The sequence below is a fragment of the Chiloscyllium punctatum genome, chromosome 36 (assembly GCF_047496795.1).
Source record: "Chiloscyllium punctatum isolate Juve2018m chromosome 36, sChiPun1.3, whole genome shotgun sequence".
NCBI lineage: Eukaryota > Metazoa > Chordata > Chondrichthyes > Orectolobiformes > Hemiscylliidae > Chiloscyllium > Chiloscyllium punctatum.
The window spans coordinates 14,699,578-14,726,074 of NC_092774.1; the positions used below are offsets into that span (position 1 = coordinate 14,699,578).

The following is a 26,497-nucleotide window of genomic DNA, read 5'->3' on the forward strand; positions in this document are numbered from 1 at the left end:
TTTCCAAAAGCTTTCCGACAACAGAAGTAAGGCTCACTGGTCTATAATTACCTGGGTCATCTCTGCTGCCCTTCTTGAACACGGGCATATTTGCAATGCTCCACTCTGGTACTAAACCCGTAGACAATGATGACTCAAAAATCAAAGCCAAAGGCTCTACTATCTCCTCCCTCGCTTCCCAAAGAATCCTCGGATAAATCCCACCTGGCCGAGGGCACTTGTCTACTTTCACTCCTTCCAGAATTGATAACACCTGTATGCAACTAACCTCGATCCTTTCGAGTCTAATATCTCGTACCTCATTCTTCTCCTCTACAATATTCTCTTTTTCCTGAGTGAAGACCGATGAGAGATATTCATTAACACCTCTCCAATCTCCACAGGGCCCACACTCAACTTCCCACTTCTGTCTTTGACTGGCCCTATTCCTACCCTAATCATCCTCTTATTCCTCACAAACCTATAGAAAGCTTTAGGCTTCTCCTTAATGTGTTAAAGACTGCTCATGTCCTCTCTTTGCTCTTAACTCTCTCTTTAAATTCTTCCTAGCTGATCTGTAACTCTCCATCGCCTCATCTGAACCATCTTGCCTCATCAACACATAAGCCTCCTCCTTCTTTGTAACAAGAGACACAATTCCTGTTGTAAACCACGGTTCCCTGACCTTATCACTTCCTCCCTGCCTGACAGGGACATACCTATCAAGGACACACGATATCTGTTCCTTAAACCAGTTCCACAGTTCAATTGTCTCCATTCCCTGCATTTTGCTTCCCTATTCTATGCATCCTAAGTCTTGCCTAATTGCATTATAATTGCCCTTGCCCCATCGATAACTCTTGACCTGTGGCATGTTCCTATTCCTTTACATCGCTAAATGAAACCTAACTGAATTATGGTCACTCTCTCCAAAGTGTTCACCTTCCACTAAATCAAACATCTGGCCTGGTTCATTACCAAGCACCAGATCCAGTGTGACCTCCCCTCTTGTCGGCCCTTCGACATACTGTGTCAGAAAACCCTCTTGCACACACTGGACAAAAACTGATCCATACGATGTACTAGAGTGAAAGCAGTTACAGTCAATGTTGGGGAAGTTAAAGTCCGCCATAATGACCATCCTGTTCCTTTCACTCCTACCCAGAATAATTTTGCTAATCTTCTCTTCCACCTCCCTGGAACTCTGTGGAGGCCTATAAAAAAACTCCAAGCAGTGTAACGTCTTCTCTCCTGTTTCTAACCTCAGCCCACATTACCTCAGTAGACGAGTCCTCATCAAAAGTTCTGTCAGCCACCGTTATACTATCCTTGACTAACAAGGCCACGTCTCTCCCTCTTTTACAGCCTTGGCTGTTCTCAATGGAAGATCAAAACCCTGGAACCTGCAACATCCATTCCTCACCCTGCTCTATCCATGTCTCCGAAATGGCCACAACATCCAAGTCCCAGGTACCTATCTGTGCTGCAAGCTCACCTACCTTATTGTGGATACTCTGGCGTTGAAGTAGACACACTTCAAACCACTTCGCTGTCTGCCAGCACATTCCTGTGACCCTGAAATCCTGTCCCTGTCCTTCCTATTCTCATCCTCCTGTGCATTGCAGCTACACCCCCTGGTTCCCATCCCCCTGCTGAGCTAGTTTAAACCCACCCGAATATCACCAGCAAATTTCCCACCCAGGATATTAGTACCCCTCTGGTTCAAGTGAAGACTGTCCTGTTTGTACAAGTCCCACCTTCCCCAGAATGAGCCCCAATTATCCAAAAACCTGAAACCCTCCCTCCTTGCTGCCGCATGTTCAGCTGATATCTCTCCCTATTCCTTGCCTTGCTATCACGTGGCACGGGTAACAAAGCAGAGATAACCATTCTGTTTGTTCTAGCCCTCAGCTTCCACCCGAGCTCCCTGAAATCCTGCCTTACATTCCTATCCCTCTTGCTGTGGGAGATTAGAAATGTTGTTTTTTGCAGAGGAGGCGAAGTGGGGGGAAGGGAAGCGGAATTCTTGTAGCATGTAGTGTACGTAATGAATATAGAGGGTCTTTTAAAGAAAATAGTTTTAAGCTAGGAAATAACTTTAAAGTGTTGTAGTTGACCACAAAAAGAAGCAGCAGGGACATTTCACAATAAAGCTTTTAGTATGATAAGAGAAACTGGATAAAAGAACAAGCTGTAACAAACAAGGAACAAAGAATGCAGACAAGGACAGCAGGATGGCCAGATAAGAAAATTACTAACAAGTGAGGTAATCAGCTTATGATAGGATGGGAAGAGGGAGGTGTGATTCAGCAACTTATAAACTGAATAAGAAAGCGAACCTGCTCTGTTTTGGCACACATTTCTGCTCAATTGCAGAAGCGTCCAGTACGTGTAAGACTGTAATAAATTGTTCTTGTTTCCAAGGCTTTGTCTCAGGCTGATTGATTTGAGATTGAGTTCTGTTTCTCACATTTCTACCTATGTCATCGGTACCTCCATGGACCATGACTTGGGGTTGGAAACCCTCTCCCTTCAGGACTCCAAAGATACGATCTGAGACATCACGCACCCTGGCACCTGGGAGGCAACACACTAACCGCGAGTCTTGTTAATTCCCAACAAAACTTCTATCTGACCCTCTAACTATCGAGTCCCCAATGTCTAACACTCTCCTCCTTTCCCTCCTTCCCTTCTGGTGGAACAGGGACAGGCTCTGTGCCAGAGACTTGGGCCCCAGTGCATCCCCCTGAGTTATGCAGTACCCACTGACTTATACAGAAGGAAACACAAATAAGTCGTCCCTCCTCTCCCATTAACCTCTGCTCTCCAACTTCAAATTTAAAACCTCAAATCAGTAACTCCCCACTCCTGGATTGCTGCTGCCGCTGAAAAACAGAAAATGTCACCTGCTTTTTTGCGGTTAGCACTGCTGCCTCACAGCGCCAGAGCCCCGGGTTCAATTCCTCCCCCCCCACCACATCTGCGCGGATATCCTCCCACAGTCCAAAGACGTGTGGGTTCGGTGAATTGGCCACGTTAAATTGCCCTGTATTGTTCGGTGACGGGGAATGGGGCTGGGTGTTTTGCTCTTCGGTGGGTCGGTATGGACTTGTTGGGCCAAAGGGCCTGTTTCCACAATGTAGGGAATCTGATCTAAAGTTCTGGAATTTATATATTGATGAACTGAAACCTGCAAACCCCTTCTGAAAGATGAAGGAATCAGCAGCGGTCCAGGTTTGTGCCAAATATTGCATCGGTTGCAAGACACTGTGATGTTTTGCTATTAATTCTGTGTCTTATGATCCTGCAGCACAGCCACCCGCAGAAGGAGCAGCGCTGCAGAAGCGAGTGCTTCCAAATACACCTGAGTGGGCGGGGTTTAGCGGGTGGGCGGGGTTTAGCGGGTGAGCGGTGCTCATGGACGTGTATCGTGAGGTCCGCGCGCTGGTAGGCGGGGCGAGGCTGGAGGCGCGCGGCTTTGTGGGCGGTTGCGCGTGAGGGAGGGGGGCGTGGTTTTGACTCGCGCGGGGATCGCGGCGAAGGGGTGGGGTTTGGTGCAAGGGGCGGAAAGAGGTTTGGTTCCCAGAGGCGGGGCTTTGTCCCGAAGCGGCGGGGCTTACGAGCTGCGTTCGGAAGGGGCGGGGTTTACGAGCTGCGTTCGGAAGGGGCGGGGTTGACGTGTGAAGTTGGCGGAGGAGGGGGCGGGATCAGGACCTGGTCCAATGGGCGTGGCCATCCAGAAGCCGGAAGTCTGCCCGCGGCCTGTTTCTTCCGCTGGAGCCTCGCCTGCAGCAAGTAAGGTAAAGCTTTATCAATATTTCCTTTTACAGAGTTTGTATTTAATAACCAGTAATGGATACTCAATATCATCATAAAGTCCCAAAATGCAATTCATTTCAATCCATTGCAGATAAGCACTAAGAGTTAATTTTCTACAGGATTCAACAGGTGGGAAGTAAAACCTGGAAGGGGCCATCCCAACGAGGTTGGAGACCTTTGCCAGTCCAGTTCTTGTCGAGCACCAACGAACCAGGCTCTACCCGTGACGAGTCTGAAAGGGAGGGAACATCGCTGTAGGTCACATGCTCCTGGGAGTGAAAGACACGCATAACACTAGTTAGAGCAAGAACATAACCAAACATTGCTGCGGTCATGTGGTGGACGTGGACTGAGAAGGGAGGCGAATCGTTCCAAGGGGGACGGAGGGGGTGACCAGAGAGACTCTCAGCTGGAGACAGTCGTGTCTTGCCCGCAGACATGGATCGCATCTGGAATAAGGCCACAGGGATTAACATAACCAGGAGAGGCCAGATTCGGCCATTAATTTGGTAAATTTAGTCTTGAGTCTGGTTCAAACATTCAACAAGGCCGGCCGCCTGCGGATGATAAGCACCGTGCAGTTGCCGACAAATACGAAGCTGGGAACAGAGTTCTCCGTTAATATTACATGCAAAGTGTGGTCCATTGTCTGAGCTAATGAACGCAGGTATACTGAAGGGGGGAATTATTTCCTTAAACAAAATCTTCATCACAGTCTCAGCAGTAGTGTTAGGAGGAGGGTAGACTTCAATCCACTTCGAAAAGACATCAACAATAAGCAAAACATATTTATAGCAACTCAACTCATTTCTCCAACTCAATGAAGTCCAGTTGAAGTGTCTCCAAGGGACCCTCCAGCAAGGGAGTTCTGCAGCAGACCTGACGCTTTCAACGTGGAGTCGCTTGAGTGATGGAGTGAGCTGCCAGAGGAAGTGTTGGGTGCTGGTACGATGACAAGTTAAAAGGCTCCTGGATGGGCATCTGAATATGAAGGGTTCAGATGTGTCAGGGCCAAGTGATGGCAAATGCAACTGCACTCATAGAGATGTACAGCACAGAAACAGACCCTTCGGTCCAACTCGTCCTTGCTGACAAGAGAGCCAACCCAATTTAGTCCCAGCTGCCAGCACCCGGTCCATATAGGGGCCAAGTGATGGCAAACGTGACTAGATTAATTTAGGATATCTGGGCAGGTTGGGCCAAAGAGATTGTTTCTGCGCTGTGTGACTCTAATTGTCTTCAGTGAAAGCAGAAGTGTGGTTGTGAAGGCTGGACTTTCAGAGCATGTTCTGCCCTGACTGGAAGCAGAAGAGTTTGACTGAAGTGTGTCAGTGTTAATGCCTTGATGTCTCATTTTGCTCCACCTTCTCGGGGTCATTAACCATTTTGTGTCTGGTCCTTCCTCGAGAAGCTGCATTGCAGGTTCACCCTGAATTGACACTTTATTTTTGCTTCCCAAAATCAGACCTGCTCACTCTCAGCAGGATCCCAGTGTTGTGAAAGATATTAACTTTCAGGTGGAGGTATCCAAAATTCAGAGAGAAGTCAGTCTTGATGTTTTTGCTTTTTCTGCCCCTGTAAGATCCTGAATCAGCACCTTCAGGGGAATTAGTTAGAGCGGAGTGAGAACAGAGGGGAAGGGAGAGTGGGATGGTACTTTCAGTTTTGTGGAACAACAAAAGATTATTCCACAGAAAGTAGAATTGCTTGTTCTGAATTTCTACCCTGCACTGATAGTGATGACTTTTGTAATCTGTTTTTGCAGAGTATATGAAAATCTGAAGACTGAAGTTTCAAAATCAACAGATGAAATGCTTATTCCCGAAACATTGACTCTCCTGTTCCTCGGATCCTGCCTGACCTGCTGTGCTTTTCCAGCGCCACATTTTTTGACTGACTCTCTAGTGTCTGCAGTCCTCACTTTGACATCAATGTCTGACAGTCTCTGAATCCATCGGGACCACAACGATTTTTGACTGTGATTTCTGTGAGAGGGATCTACACTTTTTGGTTCCTGTTTGAGGACGTTTTCAGCATCAGTGGGACTGGACGAGAGATCCCACTGTTGCAGCGCACTGTGTGTGGAGCCTGAAACAGTTATACGGCCTGGGAAGGGGACTTCACGGCAGGGAGGGGCTCTACACGTGTTTGTGTGCAGCTGAAGCTGTGGCCATGGAGAAACCTGAGGAATCCCGCCCTGTGGAGGAACTGTGGAAGTGTGGCGACTGTGGGAAAGGCTTCCGTGTCCCATCTGCCCTGGAGACACATCGGCGCAGTCACACCGGGGAGAGGCCATTCCCCTGCACCGACTGCGGGAAGGCCTTCAGACATTCCTCCCACCTGTTGGCCCACCAGCGGGACCACACGGGGGAGAAGCCCTTTAGCTGCCCAGAGTGTGGGAAGGCCTTCAGCACATCCTCCCACCTGCTGACCCACCAGCGTGTCCACACGGGGGAGAGGCCCTTCAGCTGCCCAGTGTGCGGGAAGGCCTTTACCCAGGCCTCCACCCTGCTGACCCACCAGCGGGTCCACACGGGGGAGAGGCCCTTCAGCTGCCCAGAGTGCGGGAAGGCCTTTACCCAGGCCTCCACCCTACTGAGGCACCAGCGTGTCCACACGGGAGAAAGGCCCTTCAGCTGCCCCAAGTGTGGGAAGGCCTTCAGCGACTCCTCCACCCTGCTGAGGCACGGGCGTGTCCACACCGGGGAGAGGCCATTCACCTGCTCTCAGTGCGGGAAGGACTTCACCTGCTCCTCCCACCTGCTGACCCACCAGCAGGTCCACACGGGGGAGAGGCCCTTCACTTGCTCTCAGTGCGGGAAGGGCTTCAGGTATTCCTCCCACCTGTTGAGGCACCAGCGGGTCCACACCGGGGAGAGGCCCTTCAGCTGCCCCGAGTGCGGAAAGGCCTTCAGCAATTCCTCTACCCTGTTGGCCCACCAGCATGTCCACACCGGGGATAGGCCGTTCACCTGCTCTCAGTGCGGGAAGGGCTTCACCTGCCCCTCCTCCCTGCTGACCCACCAGCGGGTCCATACGGGGGAGAGGCCCTTCAGCTGCCCCGAGTGCGGGAAGGCCTTCAGCAATTCGTCCCACCTGCGGAGCCACCAGCGGGTCCACACGGGGGAAAGGCCCTTCAGCTGCCCCGAGTGTGGGAAGGCCTTCAGCGATTCCTCCTCCCTGCGGAGGCACCAGCGGGTCCACACGGGGGAGAGACCGTTCCCCTGCTCTCAGTGCGGGAAGGCCTTCAGCGATTCCTCCCACCTGCTGACCCACCAGCGTGTCCACACGGGGGAGAGGCCCTTCAGCTGCCCCGATTGTGGGAAGGCCTTCAGCAATTCCTCCACCCTGCTGACCCACCAGCGGGTCCACACGGGGGAGAGGCCCTTCAGCTGCTCTCAGTGCGGAAAGGGCTTCACCTGCTCCTCCGCCCTGCTGAGGCACCAGCGTGTCCACACGGGGGAGAGGCCCTTCAGCTGCCCCGTGTGTGGGAAGGCCTTTACCCAGGCCTCCACCCTGCTGAGGCACCAGCGTGTCCACACCGGGGAGAGGCGGTTCAGTTACTCTCAGTGCGGGAAGGACTTCACCTGCTCCTCCCACCTGCTGACCCACCAGCAGGTCCACACGGGGGAGAGGCCATTCACCTGCTCTCAGTGCAGGAAGGGCTTCAGGTATACCTCCCACCTGCTGACCCACTGGCGGGTCCACACGGGAGAGAGGCCCTTCAGCTGCCCCGAGTGTGGGAAGGGCTTCAGGTATACCTCCCACCTGCTGACCCACTGGCGGATCCACACGGGAGAGAGGCCCTTCAGCTGCCCCAAATGCGGAAAGGGCTTCAGCACATCTTCCTCCCTCCTGAGGCACCGGTGGGTCCACACCAGGGAGAGGCCGTTCACCTGCTCTCAGTGTGGGAAGGCCTTCACCTACTCCTCCCACCTGCGAAAGCACCAGCGAGTTCACGTGCCATCGCAGGGAGATTGAAGGAGTGATGGCCAAGAGCCATTATCGATTGGACTATCAACCAGGTTCCGGGGAGTCCCGGGTCTGAATCCCGCCACGACAGATGTCAGAATTGGTATTCGGTCAGAAATGTGCAGTTCGGAATCTAACGATGAGACTGTTTCAGGGAGGGGGTGGTGCAGGGGAGAAAGCCCCCATCTGATTCCCTCTCTCCCTTGTTAGGGAAGGGAACCACCATTGTGGGAAAGGATTCACTCAGTCGTTCCAGCTGCATCCTTTACCCGGTCTGGCCTACACCTGACTCCAGACCCACAGCACTCTGGTTGACTCTACACTGCCCCTTCCTGGCAAATGAGCAGGGAGCCATTTACTTGGAGACAGGGTATGGGTTAAAATTGCTGAGTGAGGCAATACTTCCTTCGGGTTACGGCTGTACCAAGGATCCAATTACAAAGAGACAACTTGGTGCTGGCCAATAGTAAAGACAGTGTGGGGGGTGGGACAGGGGAGGTGTGGTGTGTGCACTTTGACCTTGAGCTGTTCAAAAAGCAACGACTTTTTCTCTGCCTTTTTGCTGGGGGGGATCTGAAGCTGTAACAAAGTTGGGTTGCAATAAAGGTTACCTGAACTTACCACCGGGCTCAGACTCTCATTGAAAGCTTTGAGCTCCAAGAGGTTTTTGTTTTAAAGCTGCTCATTTCTTTCAGCCTCCTGCACTAAGTTTAGAACATGGAACATAGAACAGTACAGTGCAGAACAGGCCTTTCAGCCCTCGATGTTACGCCGACCTTTGAACTATTCTCAGCTTGTCCCCCTACACTATCCCAAAATCAACCATGTGCCTATCTAAGGATTGTTTACATCTCCCTAATGTGGCTGAGTTGACTACCTTAGCAGGTAGGGCATTCCACCCCCTTACCACTCTCTGCATAAAGAACTTGCCTCTGACATCCGTCTTAAATCGATCACCCCTCAATTTGTAGTTATGTCCCCTCGTACAAGCTGACGTCACCATCCTAGGAAAGAGTCTTTCACTGTCTACCCTATCTAATCCTCTGATTACCTTGTATGTCTCTATCAAATCCCCTCTTAGCCTTCTTCTTTCCAATGAGAACAGACCCAAGTCTCTCAGCCTTTCCTCATAAGACCCTCCCTCCAGACCAGGCAACAACCTGGTAAATCTCCTCTGCTCCTTTTCCAATGCTTCCCACATCCTTCCTGAAATATGGGGGCCAGAACTATACACAATATTCCAAATGTGGCCGCACCCGTGTTTTGTTTTGTTGCAGTGTGATATTTCGGTTCCGGAACTCAATCTCTCTACGAATGAAACCTAACATACTGTATGCCTTCTTCACAGCACTATCTACCTGAGTGGCAACTTTCAGGGATCTATGTACATGGACTCCAAGATCACTGCCTTCCTGTTATTCTTCCCAAAGTGAATCACCTCACATTTAGCTGCATTGAACTCCATTTGCCACCTCTCAGTCCAATTCTGCTAATCCATCCACCTATGCCTGTATCTAAGTCATTTGTAAAAATGACAAACCGCAGTAGTCCCAAAACAGATCCTTGTAGCACACCACTAGTAAACAGACACCAGGCTGAATATTTTCCATAAACCACCACTCGCTCCTCCTAGTTCAATTATCTGTAATAAGATTAACCTTAGAACAACAGCAAAACTCAAAAACCCGACTGGACAGCGTCCAATCCTTTTCATGAGATTCCAGGATTCTCTCCTACTCTTTCCCCACTTTTGATTGGTGCGGTCAATCAATTTACAATGGTGCAGTTGGACCCAAGCAGAGCGCCCAGCGACTGTGACCGCCGTAGGGGTGGGAAGTAAAACCTGGAAGGGGCCATCCCAACGAGGTTGGAGACCTTTGCCAGTCCAGTTCTTGACGAGCACCAACAAACCAGGCTCTACCTGTGACGAGGCTGAAAGGGAGGGAACATCGCCGTAGGCCGCACACTCCTGGGAACGAACGGCACGCATAACATTGGTTAGAGCAAGAACATAACCAATCATTGCTTCGGTCATGTGATGGACGTGGACTGAGAAGGGAGCTGAATCGTTCCAAGGGGGACGGAGGGGGTGACCAGAGAGACTCTCAGCTGGAGACAGTCGTGTCTTGCCCGCAGACATGGATCGCATCTGGAATAAGGCCACAGGGATTAACATAACCAGGAGGGGCCAGACTCGGCCATTAATTTGGCAAGTTTAGTCTTGAGTCTGGTTAAAACATTCAACAAGGCCGGCTGCCTGAGGATGATAAGCACCATGCAGCTGCCGACAAATACAAAGCTGGGAACAGACTTCTCCGTTAATATTACATGCAAAGTGTGGTCCATTGTCTGAGCTAATGCACGCAGGTATACTGATTAAACATTGGGATTAAACATTGTGACTTAGCTAAAAGTGATCTTTCATAATATATGGTGAGTCTATTAACAAACGAATGTTGCCATTTGCTCTCAAGTTAGCTCAGATTCAATTTGAAATTCTTGAATGAGTTGAATAAGGGGTAAAAAGTAAATATTTATTGCACTTTTCTGAAATTCTCTGCACTGCCATTGTAGTTGGTTAAACAAAATATGTATCTCTCTTCATAACTTTGATTTCACCACAAATCCTAGGAACCCCATCCAGGACAAACATATAAATAGAAAGTAGGAGACAACAGCTTTGCTTCACTTGGAGGTCACCACTGATGATGTTACCTAGCCAGGTAATGAAATGTCTGGATATCAAACCTACAGCTCAGCGAGCAAACCTGCACCCTAAACATTCGACTTTGCTGAAAGACTGCACAATCTGCAGGCAGTCAATACATGTAATATATTGTAAATTCCACTTTGAAAATAGATAATGGGCCCACTACGTTTTGGATGTGAGCATAAGTGGTATAGTAAGTAAGTTTGCTGATGACACCAAAATCGGAGGTGTAGTGGACAGCGAAGGAGGTTACCTCAGATTACAATGGGATCTTGATCAGATGGGCCAATGGGCTGAGAAGTGGGAAATGGAATCTAATTTAGGTAAATGAGAGGTGCTGCACTTTGGGAAAGCAAATCCTAGCAGGACTTATACATTTAATGGTAAAGTCTTAGGGAGTGTTGCTGAACAAAGGGACCTTGGAGTGCAAGTTCATAACTCCTTGAAAGTGGAATCGCAGGTTGACAGGATAGTGAAGGTTTTGTATGCTTTCCTTTATTGGTCAGAATATTGAGTACAGGAGTTGGGAGGTCATGTTACTACTGTACAGTTGGAATATTGCGTGCAATTCTGGTTCCCTTCCAATCAGAAAGATGTTGTGAAACTTAAGGGTTCAGAAAAGATTTACAAGGATGTTGCCAAGACTGGAAGATTTGAGCTATAGGGAGAGACAGAACAGGCTGGGGCTGTTTTCCCTGGAGCGTCAGAGACTGGGGGGTGATTTTCTATAGGATTATAAAATCATGAGGGGCATGGATAGGATAGAGAGACAAAGTCTTTTCCCTGGGGTGGGAGAGTCTAGAACTAGAGGGCATAGGTTTACACCGAGAGGGGAAAGATATGAAAGAGACCTAAGAGGCAACCTTTTCATTTAGAGGGTGGTACGTGTATGGAATGAGCTGCCAGAAGAAGTGGTGGATGCTGGTACAATTACAACATTTAAAAGGCAACTGGAGGGATATGGGCCCCCTGCTGGCAGGTGGGACAAGATTGGGTTGGGATATTGTGCACAGGGATGTGCAGGTTAGGTGCATTAGTCAGGGGTAAATGTTGAGCAATCGGGGTAGGGGAATTGTGTGGGTGGGTTACCCTTCGGAGGATCAGTGTGTAGTCTTTGGGCCGAGTGGCCTGCTCCCACACTGTGGGGAGTCTCTAAAGGGGAAGGGATTTTTGTAAACTGTGCAAGGTAACGCAGGCGTAGTGCGGGGACCTGCTGTTGGCCTTGCCCCGCCCCTTGATTCTCCCCCTGTTGTTGAGCTGTCATAAAAAACAGCTACTTTTTCTCTGCCTTCTTGGTGGGGGCATCTGAAGCTGTAACAATGTTGGGACACAATAAAGGGTACCTGAACGTTCTGCCGGGCTCAGGCTCTCATTGAAAGCTTAGAGCTTCAAACGGTTTTTGTTTCTTGCAGCTTCCTGCATGTGTTTGCTCCTCATGTGTTTTTCAAATCTTTCTCCTCTCCCCTTAATTTGCAGCCTAATCTTGAAAGGACACATGCCGTTCACCTTATCTAGGCCCCTCATGGTTTTGGAAACCTCTATAAAGAGAACAAAGAACCCTACAGCACAGGAACAGGCCCTTCAGCCCTCCAAGGCTATGCTGATTGAGATACTCTATCTAAACCTGCCGCCTATTTTCTAAGGATCTGTATCCCTCTGCTCCTTGCCCATTCATGTATCTATCTAGATACATCTTAAATGACACTATCGATCCCACCCCTACTGCCTCTACTAGCGATGCATTCGAGGCACCCACCACCCTCTCTGTAAAGAACTTTCCATGTAGATCTCCCTCAAACCTTTCCCCTCTCACTTTGAACTCGTAACCCTGAGTAATTAAGTCTTCTCCTCTGGCAGGATAATTCTTCCTATCCACCCCGTTTACACCCCTCATGGTTTTTCAGCCTCAATATGGAACCCCCCCCACCCCGCCTCAACCTCCTTATTTCCAATGAAAATAATCCTAATTTACTCAACCTCTCCTCATAGCTAGCGCTCTCCATAACAGGCAACATCCTGGTGAACCTCCTCTGCACTGTCTTCAAACGTATCCACATCCTTTTGGAAATCTGGCTACCGGAATTGTACGCAGCATTCCAAATGCGCCAAACCAAAACCTTATATACCTTTGTCTGGGTTGAACTCCATCTGTCATTTCTCTGCCCAACTCTCCGATCTATATTCTGCTGAAGCGTCTGACAGTCCCCTTCACTATCTCATTTTCCATCAATCTGAATGTCATCTGCAAACTTGCTAATGAGGCACTCGATACCTTCACCTTTTAACCTCCTGTGCTTCAGTGAAAAAAGTCCCAGCCTACCCACCAAGAGGTGTGAATTCTGTCTTGGTCCCAATGTCGAGTCAGCCTGACATTTTTGATAGAAAGCTATGCATTTAAATTACGTTCTTGAGAAAGTTACTGAAAACAGGTTCTGGGATTAACATACCAAAGAACAGAACTCCATTCTAAAAGATGGAAGATTTAATCTAAATTGTTTAATGTATCACATCTCCATGAACTGGACTCCGTTGGCTATAAATAGTCTAATCATGATCTTATTCTCCACAACCACCTGAAGCAGCAGCAGCACTTCAGAGCGCCAGAGATCCAGGTTCAATTCCCACCTCGGGCAACTGTCAGTGTGGAGTTTGCACATTCTCCCCGTGTCTGCGTGGGTTTCCTCCCACAGTCCAAAGAAGTGCAGGTTAGGTGAAGTGGCCACGCTAATTTGCCCGTAGTGTTAGGTGAAGGGGTAAATGTTGGGGAATGAGTCTGGGTGGGTAGCTCTTCGAAGGGTCGGTTTGGGCTGAAGGGCCTGTTTCCACACTGTAAGTAATAAAATCTAAAATAAATCTAATCACTCCGAAAGCTAGGGCTTCCAAACAAACCACGTTATGGCAGCAGCGGGAGGTGTGGATTATATTCACTAAAAACAGTTAAGCAGGTAGATAACACATTCGAGTGGGAAGTGTGTATAACATGATCTCACAACTCCTATCCTCAATGCTATGACCAATGAAGGAAAGCAAACCAAACGCTGCCTTCACTACTCTATCCACCTGAGACTCCAGCACTCCAAGGTCTCTTTATTCTGCAACACTCCCCTTAATTGTGTCAGTCCTGCCTGGATTGCTTGACCAAAATACAAACCTCTGATTTCTCTAAATTAAACTCCAACTGACACTCCTCGGCTCATCAGCCGATCCCATAAATTCTAATTTATAATGAACGCTTTCCTCTCTTTTATTCCCTGGAAGCTGAAAATCTCCATCCCACACTCCCTCCCTCCATTTTCACTTTGCTTATAGCGGAAGAATGTAACTGAGAAACATATCAGCCATGATTGAATGGAATGAGCAGACCTGGTGGTCTAATTTCTGCTCCTGTGTCTTGTGGTCTCTTGCTGTCCTAGACACCGTGAGAGAGAATTGGGACCAGCATTGAACCGATCATGACTGGATATGGATCTACCTGCATCTCGGTGGATGGGCTGGGACTTTCACTGGAGCAGAGGAGGAGATGTGACCTTATCAAGGTTTATAAAATCATGAGGAGAGAGATGAGGTGAATGACGGGTGTCCTTCCTCTAGGGTTGGGGTTTCAAGATTAGGGAGCAAATTTTGATGGTGACAGGAGAAAGAGATTTTAAAAAGACTTGAAGGGCACAATTTTTTTTATAGAGTGGTTCACGTGTGGACTAAATGTCTAGAGGAAGTGGTGGATGCAGATACAGTAACGATGTTTAAAAGACATTTGGATAAGTTCATGAATAGGAAAGGTTTGGAGAGATATGAGCCAAAACACTGGCAGGTGGGACTGGTTTAGTTTGAGAACATAGTCAGCATGGACTAGTTGGACTGAAGGATCTGTTTCTGTGCGGTATGGCTCTGTAACTTGGTTCTATACTGGTCTTAAAACCATTTTCTTGCCTTCCCCATAAACATCCACATAAGAATCAGATGAACTCAGCCTTGAATATATTCAATGACCCCCTAACTGCAGGAAGACATCCCCACTTCTGAACTCAATTCCTCTTGTTAATACACCACTTGCCTTGCTCATTGCCTGCTGCACCTGTCTGACAACTGGCACAGAAGGACACTGATGCCCCTCTAAACATCCACACATCATTCCTGATGAAGAGCTCGTGCCCCAAACTACGACTGTCCTACTGCTCAGATGCTGCTTGACCTGCTGTGCTTTGTCAATTGTAGTCTTCTCTACATCGGGGAAACCGAGCGTAAACTTGGGGAACGGTTTGCTGAGCATCACAGCCGGGTCCGCAGAGGCTGAGCGGACTTCCCAGTCTCCACCCATTTTAATGCCCCTTCCCACTCCCCTTCTGACATGACTATCTTTGGCTTCCTCCATTACCACAACAAACCAAACCACAAATTGGAGAAACAAAACCTCATCTTGTCTGAGCAGTGCACAGCCCAGAGGACTCAACACAGAGTTCTCCAATTTCAAATAATCTCCCATCCCATCCCCCAACTCACTTCCCAGCCCCTTCCACTCTTCCCTGCCAACTAGATTCCTTCCTCCCATTCACCAACTAGGTCGTACCAGGTTATGATGATAAGGCAGGAACAGGATACTGATTGAGGATGATCAGCCATTATCACAATGAATGGTGGTGCTGGCTCGAAGGGCAGAAGAGCCTACTCCTGCACCTATTGTCTATTGTACCCTCTACCTGTCTCCACCTATCCCCACTTCAATACCCTGCCCCCAGCACACGCTTGTTCCACAGTTCTCCCTATACCCACCCCCAGTCCTGAACAAGGGTTATACCAGATACCTCGACTTCTCCACCTCCTGATACTGCCTGGCTTGCTCTTCCAGTCTCCTGTCTGTCTATTTTGCCAATTGAGACACAGGCCTGGACTAACTTTTCCAGAGTCTGTCCCCTCACCGGATTCACTCCCATTCCTTTCAGTTGCTCCAAGTCAACACTTGAACCCCAGAATGAAACGTAAATGGAAAAGGGGGTGAGAAAAGAGAGTGCTGTACTCACATGTTGGACGGAGGAAAGAAGTTGCAGTCTGAGGTGAAGCTCAATCTTCCTTCAGAGAGAGGAGGAGCAGGACCTTAAGAAGCTCATGGTCCAACTTCCACATTCACCAATAGGGGAGCTCCGAATGGCAGAAGGACAAGTCTCCCCCTGGTCCTCCAGTGCTCCTTATTCGTCCATCAAAAGTAGGTTTCGCAACGTTTCTGCCGACAGTGAGGAACATGCCCAATGTTTTGGTGACATTGGCAAACACGTGCCCTGCTTGTTGACACTGAGGAGTGTACACAACGTGCTCTGGAGCAATGCTGATGTTATTGACAGATTTTAAGTTTCCAAATACCTATCGGAGAACAAAAAGGGCAGAGCCATAATTCCCCCCCCAATGTGGCTCGATATTTGGCAATGTTTTTAAGTCTTTTCCTCAGTGTTGGGGTGAGACTCACAACTAGAGGGAATAGGTTTAGGGTGAGGCCACAAAGATATAAAAGGTTCCTGAAGGGGCAACGTTTCCATGTGGAGGGTGGTGCAGGTATGGAATGAGCTGCCAGAGGAAGTGGAGGAGGCTGGTATAATTACAGCCTTTAAAAGGTATCTGGATGGGTATATGAATAGGAAGGGTTTAGAGGGATATAGCGCTGGCAAAGGGGACTAGATTAATTCAGGATATCTGGATTTTCCTAACGGCCGCCCTCCCGCCGCTTCCTCGCTCGAGCGACTTCTCCTCCCAACCGCCTTCACCCCCGCGTGACGTCTGCACGTGGGAGATGGGCGGGGGCCGGGGGAGGGATGGGCGGGGCCGGGGGAGGGATGGGCGGGGCCGGGGGTGGGGAGATGGGCGGGGCCGGGGGTGGGGAGATGGGCGGGGCCGGGGGATGGGCGATGGGTGGGGCCGGGGGATGGGCGGGGCCCGGGAGCCTCACCGTCACCAAGTCACAGCCACCTCGCGCTACAACTGTTCATTCACAAAAACAAACTCTCCTGTCTCACTCTGCAGCTGCGGGGGGCGGGGACACTGCCACGTTTCGAGGAGCCCTGTCTACATTGGGAAAGCTCACGGCTCAAGTTAAACAGATATTCCGACATCGAACGGAACGGCGTCATATCTAAAGGGGGAAATCTGCATTTTAAAGGGACGTGCACATTTTAACGGGTATTTCTGCAAATAAAGAGGTTTAAATGGACAAGATTATATTTCAAAGGGATGTGGGCACATTCAAAGGGATATCTTCATATGTAAAGTGACGCAGTTATATCTAAATGAATCTACATTTCAAAGGGACGTTGCCCTATTTATAAGTAGAGACAATCTGTGTCCCAATGTTGAGTCTTAGAAAAGCTCTGCATTTAAATTACATTCTTGAGAAGGTAATTTATAGATTAGGGTGTAGAGGTTAGGGAGAATTGGCCGTGCTAAATTACCCAAAGTGACCAGGGATGTACAGGTTAAGGTGGCTTGGCCCTGGGAAATACAAAGTAAGGGGTTGGGTTATGGGTGGGATACTGTTCAGAGGGCCAGAGGGAAATAGATGGGCTGAATGGCCCGCTTCCACCTTGTCGGAATTCGATGACCCTCCCCACAAAGGAGCATTTTATCTGCATCTATCCTGTCAAGCCCCTTTCAGAAATCTACTGGTTTCAGTAAAGGTATACAGCACAGAAACAGACACTTCGGTCCAATTCGTCCATGTTGACCAGGATTCCCAATCTAAACCAGTCCCACTTGCCTGCATTTGGCCCATATCCCTCTAAACCTTTCTACTCATGTATCCATCCGAATGCTGTTTCAATGTTGTAACCGTACCTGCATCTACCACATCCTCAGCAAGTTCATTCCACATGCAAATCACCCTCTTTCAAAATGTTGCCCCTCCGGTTCCTTTTAAATCTCTCTCCTCACATTAAAAAAAGCCCCCTAGTTTTGATTTCCCCTACGCTAAGCAAGAGCCATTTGCTATTCACCTTCCCTCCACTCCTCAGGATTTTATCAATCTCAATGAGGTCACCCCCAACTTCCTGTGCTCCAGTGAATAAAGTCCCAGCCTCTCCTTATAACTCAAACCCTCCAGTCCTTCCAACATCCTGGTAAATCTTTACCGAACCCTCTCTGATTGTAATTGGAAGAATACTGGGCCATCAGAACTGTACTCAGTCCTCTGCAAGTGGCCTCACCAACATCCTGTACAACCTCAACATGATGTCCCAACCCCTGTACTCAATGGTGTGAACAATGAATGCTATGCTGCTAAATGCCTTCTTAACTGCCCTGGCTACCTGTGATGCAACTTCCAAAGAACCATGTACCTGAACACCACCCCCCCCCCCCATGTCTGTCTGTTCTATAACATGACCCAGGGCCCTATCATTATCTGGACAAGTGCTGCCCTTCCTTGTTTTAGCAAAATGCAACCCCTTGCTTGTATTAATACCTCTCACACATATGCTCCCCCTCAGACTCAGACACACACATACACACGTTCCTCCTCCCCCCAATACTCTCACAGGCTTATACACCATCACACTCACACTTTACCAAGCATGTACACACTCTCACGCACAAACTCACATGCACGCGCACACAATTCTTTGGGGTGAATTTGTATTGGCAGAATTATATTTGCAGATACATTCAATTTTGGTCAAAAAGCACACAATGTCCAGGCAGTCAATCCATGTAATATTTTATGAATTCCTCCTTTGGAAATAGAACCAGTCTGATTCAAGATTGGAATACTGACAGACTCTGACCTCACACCTTTAATGCATGGTCTGAGCTGAGATGTTATCTTTTTTATAAAACCTTAAGTCATCTCAAGAATGTGACTTAAAAGATGTTCTGGCAGTTACACATTAATGAACCAAAACCTGCACCCATTCTAAGAGATGAAAGGCTTAACAGCAATCTAGGCTTGTTCAATATATTCTATCAGTTGCATGATCTTTTGATATACGTTCTGTGTCTTACGATGCTGCTCCACAGCTACCCGATAAAGGAGCAGCACTCAGAAAGCTAGTGCTTCCAAATAAACCTGTTGAACAATAACCTGGTATTGTGATTTTTTAAACTTTATCACCCCAGTCTAATACCAACCCCTCCATATCATTTCGACTGAACACAGCCCCCACCTCCTGGTGCTGCCAGGAAACTTGACAATGCTGATGAAACAACGCAGTACCTGAAAGATGTACAATTTCTAATGATACAAGCTACTCATTCACTGCTCCATCTGATACACGACATTGGAAACTCTGCAGAGGCTGAAAGACAGGAGCAGCTTTAAAACAAAAAACCTCTCGGAGCTCAAAGCTTTCAATGAGAGTCTGAGCCCGGCGGTAAGTTCAGGTAACCTTGATTGTGACCCGACTTTGTTACAGCTTCAGATTCCCCCAGCAAAAAGGCATAGACAAAGTAGCAGCTTTTTAAACAGTTCAAGATCAAAGCCCACACACACCCCACTGTCTTTACTATTGGTCAGCAGCAAGTTGTCCCTTTGTAATTGGATCCTTGGTACAGCCGTAATCCGGAGGAAGTATTGCCTCACTCAGCAATTTTAACCCATACCCTGTCTCCAAGTAAGTGTCTCCCTGCTCATTTGCCAGGAAGGGGCAGTGTAGAGTCAACCAGAGTGCTGTGGGTCTGGAGTCAGGTGTAGGCCAGACCGGGTAAAGGATGCAGCTGGAACGACTGAGTGAATCCTTTCCCACAATGGTGGTTCCCTTCCCTAACAAGGGAGAGAGGGAATCAGATGGGGGCTTTCTCCCCCGCACCACCCCCTCCCTGAAACGGTCTCATGGTTAGATTCCGAACTCCACATTTCTGACCAAATACCAATTCCACCATCTGCCACAGTGGGATTCAAACCCAGGAGTCCCCGGAACCGGGTTGATAGTCCAATCGATAATGGCACTTGGCCGTCACTCCTTCAATCCCCCTGCGATGGCACGTGAACTCGCTGGTGCTTCCGCAGGTGGGAGGAGTAGGTGAAGGCCTTCCCGCACTGAGAGCAGGTGAATGGCCTCTCCCCGGTGTGGATCCGTTGGTGCCTCAGCAGGGAGGAGGATGTGCTGAAGGCCTTCCCACACTCGGGGCAGCTGAAGGGCCTCTCCCCCGTGTGGACACGCTGGTGGCTCCGCAGGTTGGAGGAGCACGTGAAGCCCTTCCCGCACTGAGAGCAGGTGAATGGCCTCTCCCCCGTGTGGACCCGCTGGTGGGTCAGCAGGGTGGAGGAACTGCTGAAGGCCTTCCCGCACTTGGGGCAGCTGAAGGGCCTCTCCCCCGTGTGGACCCGCTGGTGGGTCAGCAGGGTGGTGGCCTGGGTAAAGGCCTTCCCACACTCGGGGCAGCTGAAGGGCCTCTCCCCCGTGTGGATCTGCTGGTGCCTCATCAGGGAGGAGACGTGGGTAAAGGCCTTCCCGCACTCGGGGCAGCTGAAGGGCCTCTGCCCCGTGTGGACACGACGGTGACTTCGCAGGGTGGAGGAATCGCTGAAGGCCTTCCCACACTCGGGGCAGCTGAAGGGCCTTTCCCCCGTGTGGACCCGCCGGTGGCTCAACAGGGTGGAGGAATACCTGAAGGCCTTCCCGCACTCGGGGCAGCTGAAGGGCCTCTCTCCTGTGTGGACCCGCTGGTGGGCCAACAGGGCAGAGAAAAACACGAAGGCCTTCCCACAATCTGGACAGCTGAAGGGCCTCTCCCCCGTGTGGTCCTGCTGGTGGGCCAGCAGGTGGGAGGAATGTCTGAAGGCCTTCCCGCAGTCGGTGCAGGGGAATGGCCTCTCCCCGGTGTGACTGCGCCGATGAGTCTCCAGGGCAGACGGGAAACGGAAGCCTTTCCCACAGTCACCACACTTCCACGGTTTCTCCACAGGGCGGGATTCCTCTGATTTCTCCATGGCCACAGCTTCGGCTGCACACAACCACGTGTAGATCCTCTCCCTGCCGTGAAGTCCCCTTCCCAGGCCGTATAACTGTTTCAGTCTCCACGCACAGTTCGCTGTAACAGTGGGGTCTCTCGTCCAGTCCCACTGATGTTGAAAACATACTCAGACAGGAACCAAAAAGCTTTGATCCCTCTCCCAGAAATCACGGTCGAAAATGTTTGCTGGCCCCAGTGGATTGAGTGACTGTCAGACATTAACATCAAAGTGAGGGTCGGAGATGCTGGAGAGTCAGTGGAAAAATGTGGCACTGGAAAAGCACAGGGGAGTCAGGCAGCATCCAAGGAGCAGGAGGGTCAATGTTTCGGGCATAAGCCCTTCATCCGTTGATTTTGAAACTTCCCTCTTCAAATCTTCAAAAACTCTGTCAGAATAGATTACAAAGCTCATCACTGCCAGTGCAGGGTAGAAATTTTGAACAAGCATTTCTACTGTCTGTGGAATATTCTTTTCTTTTGGTATTCCACAAAATTGAAAGCACCATCCCACTCTCCCTTCCCTTCTGTTCTCACTCCGCTCTAACTAATTCCCCTGAAGATGCTGATTCAGGATCTTACAGGGGCAGAAAAGCAAAAATGTCAAGACATGATATGATATCTCTCTGAATTTTGGATACCTCCACCTGAAAAGCTAATATCTTTCACAACACTGGGATCCTGCTGAGAGTGAGCAGGTCTGATTTTGGGAAGCAAAAAGAAAGTGTCAATTCAGGGTTAACCTGCAATGCAGCTTCTTGAGGAACAACCAGACACAAAATGGTTAACGTCCCCAGGAAGGTGGGAGCAAAATGAGACATCAAGACATTAACACCGACATTAGAGAGAAAGTGGACATATTGATGTGGCAAAAGTTAGTAGAAAGCCAGAGTCATGGAGATATATAGCACAGCAACAGACCCTTCTGTCCAACACGACTGTACTGACCAGATATCCTAAATCAATCTAGTCCCATTTGCTGGTATGTGGCCCATAGCTGGGGTCATCCCCATCCCCTGTCCTGAGACCTTGATGCCTCCAAGCTGACCCTCAAAGGTTCGGTTTGTCCCTCCATTCTTTCCCGGTTGTCTTTTGTAGGTTTTGAAAACATTCCCGACCTCCTCCCTGCCACCAACCAGATTCATTCCTCCCACTGACCAAGCAGGTCGTACCCTCTAACTGTCTCGACCTATCCCCACTTCTCCACCACCCCCTTTTATCTGCAGTTTCTGCACCCAGCCCCAGCCCTGAAGAAGGGTTACACCTGATATATCGACTTCTCCACCATCTGATGACTCCTGCCTAACTATTTTGCCAATTGAGACACAGACCTGGATCAACGTTTCCGGAGTCTGTCCCCGCCGAATTCACTCTCTTTCCTTTCAGTTGCTGAAAGTCAACAATTGAATCACAGAATGGTTAAAAAAAAGTGGAAAAGGGGGCGAGATAAGAGAGTGCCGTCCTCACAGACCTGAGACAGAGGAAGGAATTTGCAGTCTGGGTAAAGCTCAATCTTTATTCAGAGAGAGAGAGAGGATCAGGACTCGCAGCTTGAGAAGTTCATGGTCCAACTTCCGCATTCAGACAATGGGCTGGCTCTGTTTGGCAGGAGGACCAGTCTCCTTCCAGTCCTCCAATGCTGCCTATTGGTCAATCAAAAGAAGGCCTCGCGCCGTTTTTTTCGCGTACAGCGATGAGCATGCCCAGTGTTTTGCCCAGTCTGCTCTCCGGGGATGTTGGTGTTACTGACAGATTGTAAGGGTCCAAATACCAATGAGGGAAAACAGATAGAGACACAATATTTTTCCCTTATGGCTCGATATTTTATTCCTTTTGCATTTTGTCTGGCTGCTCAATTTTTGTATGTTTTTTTTCCCTTATTGTGGGGGCAAGACCCCCAAGACCAGAACTGGAGGGCATAGGTTTAGGGTGAGAGGGGAAAGATTTCTGGGGGTCCTTAGGGGCGATCTTTTCGCACAGAGGATGAGGTATGTACATGGAATGAGCTGCCAGAGGAAGTGGTGGAGGCTGGAACAATTACATTATTTAAAATGCATCTGGATGCGGATATGAATAGGAAAGATTCAGAGGGGTAGGGGGCAAATGCTGGCAAATGGGTCACTAGATTAATTTAGGACATCTGGTCGGTGTGGACCGAAGGGTTTGTTTCTGTGCTGTACAACCCTGAGTCTATTTTTAGATAGTATGGAAAATAAAGAGCATGGAGGCATGGGAAGGGTTAGAGCATGGAGACCACTGCCAGTTTGTTGCAAAGGATAGTGGAAAGCTCTTACACCAATTAGCAGAGTAAGGTTGAGGCTGAAAGGTCACTATGGCAAGATGAGATAACAGTCAGTAAAGTTAGCCTCACCTGCTAAATATGATTGACAGGATTGGGACAATAAATATTTGGGACATGACATTAAATATCTAATTAATGATTGGTAGAGTCAGTCTGCTTGAGACTATTGATAATAAATATCTAATCATGACATTAGGAAAATATTAAGTAGGGTCTGGAATGCTGACACTAAATCTCTAACCGTGACATTAGAATAATATTAAGTAGAATGTAGGAAAAACTGTAAGGGTGCAACTAAAGAGATAATGGGAACTAACATCACTGGTTTATTGTGTAGGTAGCGTGAGGTACTTTTGATTAATATAGTTGGACATGCTGATAAGCTAACAAACACACTGCTCAGCTGGAGACAATGCTGTCCCCTCTGTCCAGGAGTAAATGCTGGAAAGGTGGGATTGTTCATAGGGAGGAGGATGGTCTCCGGCTACACTCTGATATCTATCAGCTCGTAAATGGGGCAGAACTGTGGAATTTAATCTCCAGGCAATTTGGGAAATTTAATAAGGGAAGGAAGTAAGCAATAAATAGTAGATCCCTACAGAGTGCAGAGGAACAAAGGGTCCTTGCTGTCCAAGTTCAGAGATCCCCGAAGGTATCAGTACAGGTAAAACGGGGGATGAGGAAGGCATCGATTTATACTTTTTCACACAGAGGGTGGTGCATGTGTGCAACGAGCTGCTAGAGGAAGTGGTGGAGGCTGGCACAAACACAATTTTTAAAAGGCAGCTGGATGGGTATGTGAATAGGGAGGGTTTAGAGGAATATGGGCCAAGTGCTGGTAAATAGGATAGATTAATTTCGGATATCTAGTCAGCATGGACGAGATGGACTGTTTCTGTGCTGTACAGCTCTATGGCCATCCCCTTCATTTTGAAATATTTTGGAACACCCTGTCAGGGTTCAGAGTGTGCCAGGTCCTGACACCTCCCTCCTCACGTCTCCTGTGTATTTTAAATCAATAATACCGTTTGTATGTTACTGGGTTAGTACTTTAAACACACAGACACATACATTATAATCAGAATTTCTATTTGGTACAGACAGTGATGACTTGTTTCAACTTTGCTAACGGGGTATCAGAAGGGGAAGATCTGCAGACAGAAATCTTGGAAGAAATTCCATAACAAGATCTGACAGGGTCACTCAATATCGTTGGGGGGGTTGAGTCTGGAAAGAGAAATCCATTTGACCTGCTTCAAAAGGTACTGGACATCAGTGTGAGCAGAGGAGCATTCGGAGAGGAACATACCAGTGAACTGAGCTTTAACTGGTTACACAGAATGAGTGTATGTGTCCCAGTGAACTGACTTTGGAACAGACTGAGAGAGGGGCTGGGGCATTTATTTTACCCTGGAGCATCAGAGCCTGAGGGGTGACCTTAGAGAGGTTTATAAAATTGTGAAGGGCATAGATAGGGCAAATAGCCTAGGTCTTTTCCCCCCAGGCTGTGGGAGTCAAAAACTAGAAGGCATAGGTTTAAGGTGAGAAGGGAAAGATTGAAAAGGAGCCTAAGGGACAACTTTTCATGCAGAGGGTTATGCATGTATGGAATGAACTGCCAGAGGAAGTGGTGGAGGTGGGTACAATTGCAACGTTTAAGAGGCATTTGGATGGGTATATGAATAGGAAGGGTTTGGAGGGATATGGGCCGGGTACTGGCAGGTGGGATTAGATTGGGTTGGGATATCTGGTCGGCGTGGGCGGGTTGGACCGAAGGGTTTGTTTCCATGCTGTACATCTCTATGACTAGCACTTGGAGCGTGGCTCCTTCATCAGGTAATTGTGGAGAATAAAATCATAAGGCACAGAATGGATGGAAAAACATTACTGTGCACTGAAATCATATGTTGAAAAATCCTGGATTGTTAAGTCTTTCATCTTTTAGTATGGGCTGCTCGTATCATTCATTTGTAAATCCCGGAAGTTCCTGAGAGACATTTTCTTGAGATAACTCAAAGTTTTATAAGAAAAGGTGACATCTCAGCTCTGACAATGCATTAAAGGTGTGAGGTCCGAGTCTGTCTGTATCACAACCTTGAGTCAGACTGGTTAAATTTCCAAAGGGGAATTTACAAAATATTACATGGATCAATCTGCAGATTGTGCATTTTTTGAGAAAAATCGAATAATTCTGCAAATATAAATTCACCCCCATGGATGTATATGTGTATATATGTGTGAATGAGACAGAGAAAAGTCTATTTCGTGCTGTATATCGCAATATCTACTTGATAACAGATGCTTTAATTCTGCTGGTGTAAATATTGTTGTAAATCATAGCTGGGTATGAATAGTTAGATGTTAGGGTGAGAGAGTGCCTCAAGAGGGGCACTATAAGAATCATGGGAGAGCCCTATTTCTGGTTTACTTCCTCATGAACAAACATTAAGCACGAGCATTTATTTATTTCTAATTTTGTTCTGTTTTTCTTGTTTGATTCCTGGCTAGGACTACACTCGGTGTCTGGATGGTTGACAGGCTGGGAGACTGTGGCTTGGGTCTTGGTTGACTGAATGCTTTATTGCTCCAGAAGGTGTGGGGGTGGGGGGGGTGGTTTCAAAGCTTCAGCAGAAATCCAGCAGAGCAGAGAACAGACCAATATCTTACTCTGTGAGAACAGGGACATCAGAGGACAGAGAAATCAGGACCTGAATCCAAGCTGACACCAGACTTCCCTGTGATTAGTGCTTTGATGACCAGCGTCAACCCTCTACCTTCACCTAGCTTCCCATTTGACTACCAGCTCGATATTCAGGATCCAATCCTTGTCATCCTGAAGCCATGCCTCTGTAAGGAGTCTCAGATCATAATTATTCTCTTCAATGTGTGCACTCAATTTTGTTACAATACACCACACATTCAGAAACATCGTTTTTAGTTTCAAGTTTTTGTGATCTTCAGAATCCAGTTTTGATTGCTGGTACATTTACTCACCTTGTCCCTTTCTATCATTCTCGGATGGTCATTTTCCACATCACTACACTGCTCACCGGCCTTGATTTGGATTGGCCATGCTAAATTGCCCATAATGTCCAGGCAAGTGAAGGTTAGGTGGGTTAGCCTTGGGAAATGCAGTGTTATAGTTTCATAGTAAAAGAAGTAGGAGTTGGCCATTTGGCCCATCGAACCTGCTCCACCATTCATTTTGATCATGGCTGATATATCCGTCGTCTGAGATCCTCCTCACTGCATTGTCCCGACGACCCTTAAGTCCCATACCATGCAAATACCCAACTATGTTTTGAATATACTTAATAAAGATGCCTCCACTGCTTCCTTGGGCAGAGAATTCCATAGATTGACTACTCTCCGGGAAAAGCAGTTCCTCCTCATTTCTGTCCTAAATCTACTCCCCTCAACTTGAGGCCTGGTCTCATCCAACAGCAGAAATGACTGGATAGGGTAGGACTTCATCCCCACAGTGCAATGAATTCCCACTTTCCACCGAACTCTCAAATGCACTCACTCACTCGGTTGCTGTCTCACAAACGAAAGACTTCGTTGTAACTTCTTTTGCTCCCAGTAAGGGAACAACATCTTGGAAAGCTGCTCTGAAAGTCCAACCACACTTCTGCATTCACCGGAGACAAATACAGCCCGGAAACAGACCCTCTGGCCCCAATTCGACCGTGCTGACCAAATATCCTAAATTAACCTGGTCTCATTTGCCCACATATGGCCCATATCCCTCTAAGCTCTTCCTATTCATGGACCCATCAAAATGGGTTTTA

At 48.3% G+C, this 26,497-nt stretch overlaps 1 protein-coding gene across 1 annotated transcript in view; it reads left to right on the plus strand.

Annotated features, from left to right (window-relative positions):
• Window positions 1-3,858: 3,858 nt before the first annotated feature.
• The window catches only part of LOC140460734 (uncharacterized), a 99,530-nt gene continuing 76,891 nt past the window's right edge, over window positions 3,859-26,497 (plus strand). Inside the window, exons 1-2 of the mRNA XM_072555359.1 lie at window positions 3,859-4,307; window positions 5,564-8,381. Coding sequence (XP_072411460.1) covers window positions 5,971-7,779 — 1,809 coding nt within the window. The 5' untranslated portion in view covers window positions 3,859-4,307; window positions 5,564-5,970 and the 3' untranslated portion in view covers window positions 7,780-8,381. Of the gene's footprint in view, window positions 4,308-5,563 lie in introns of the transcript that reaches the window.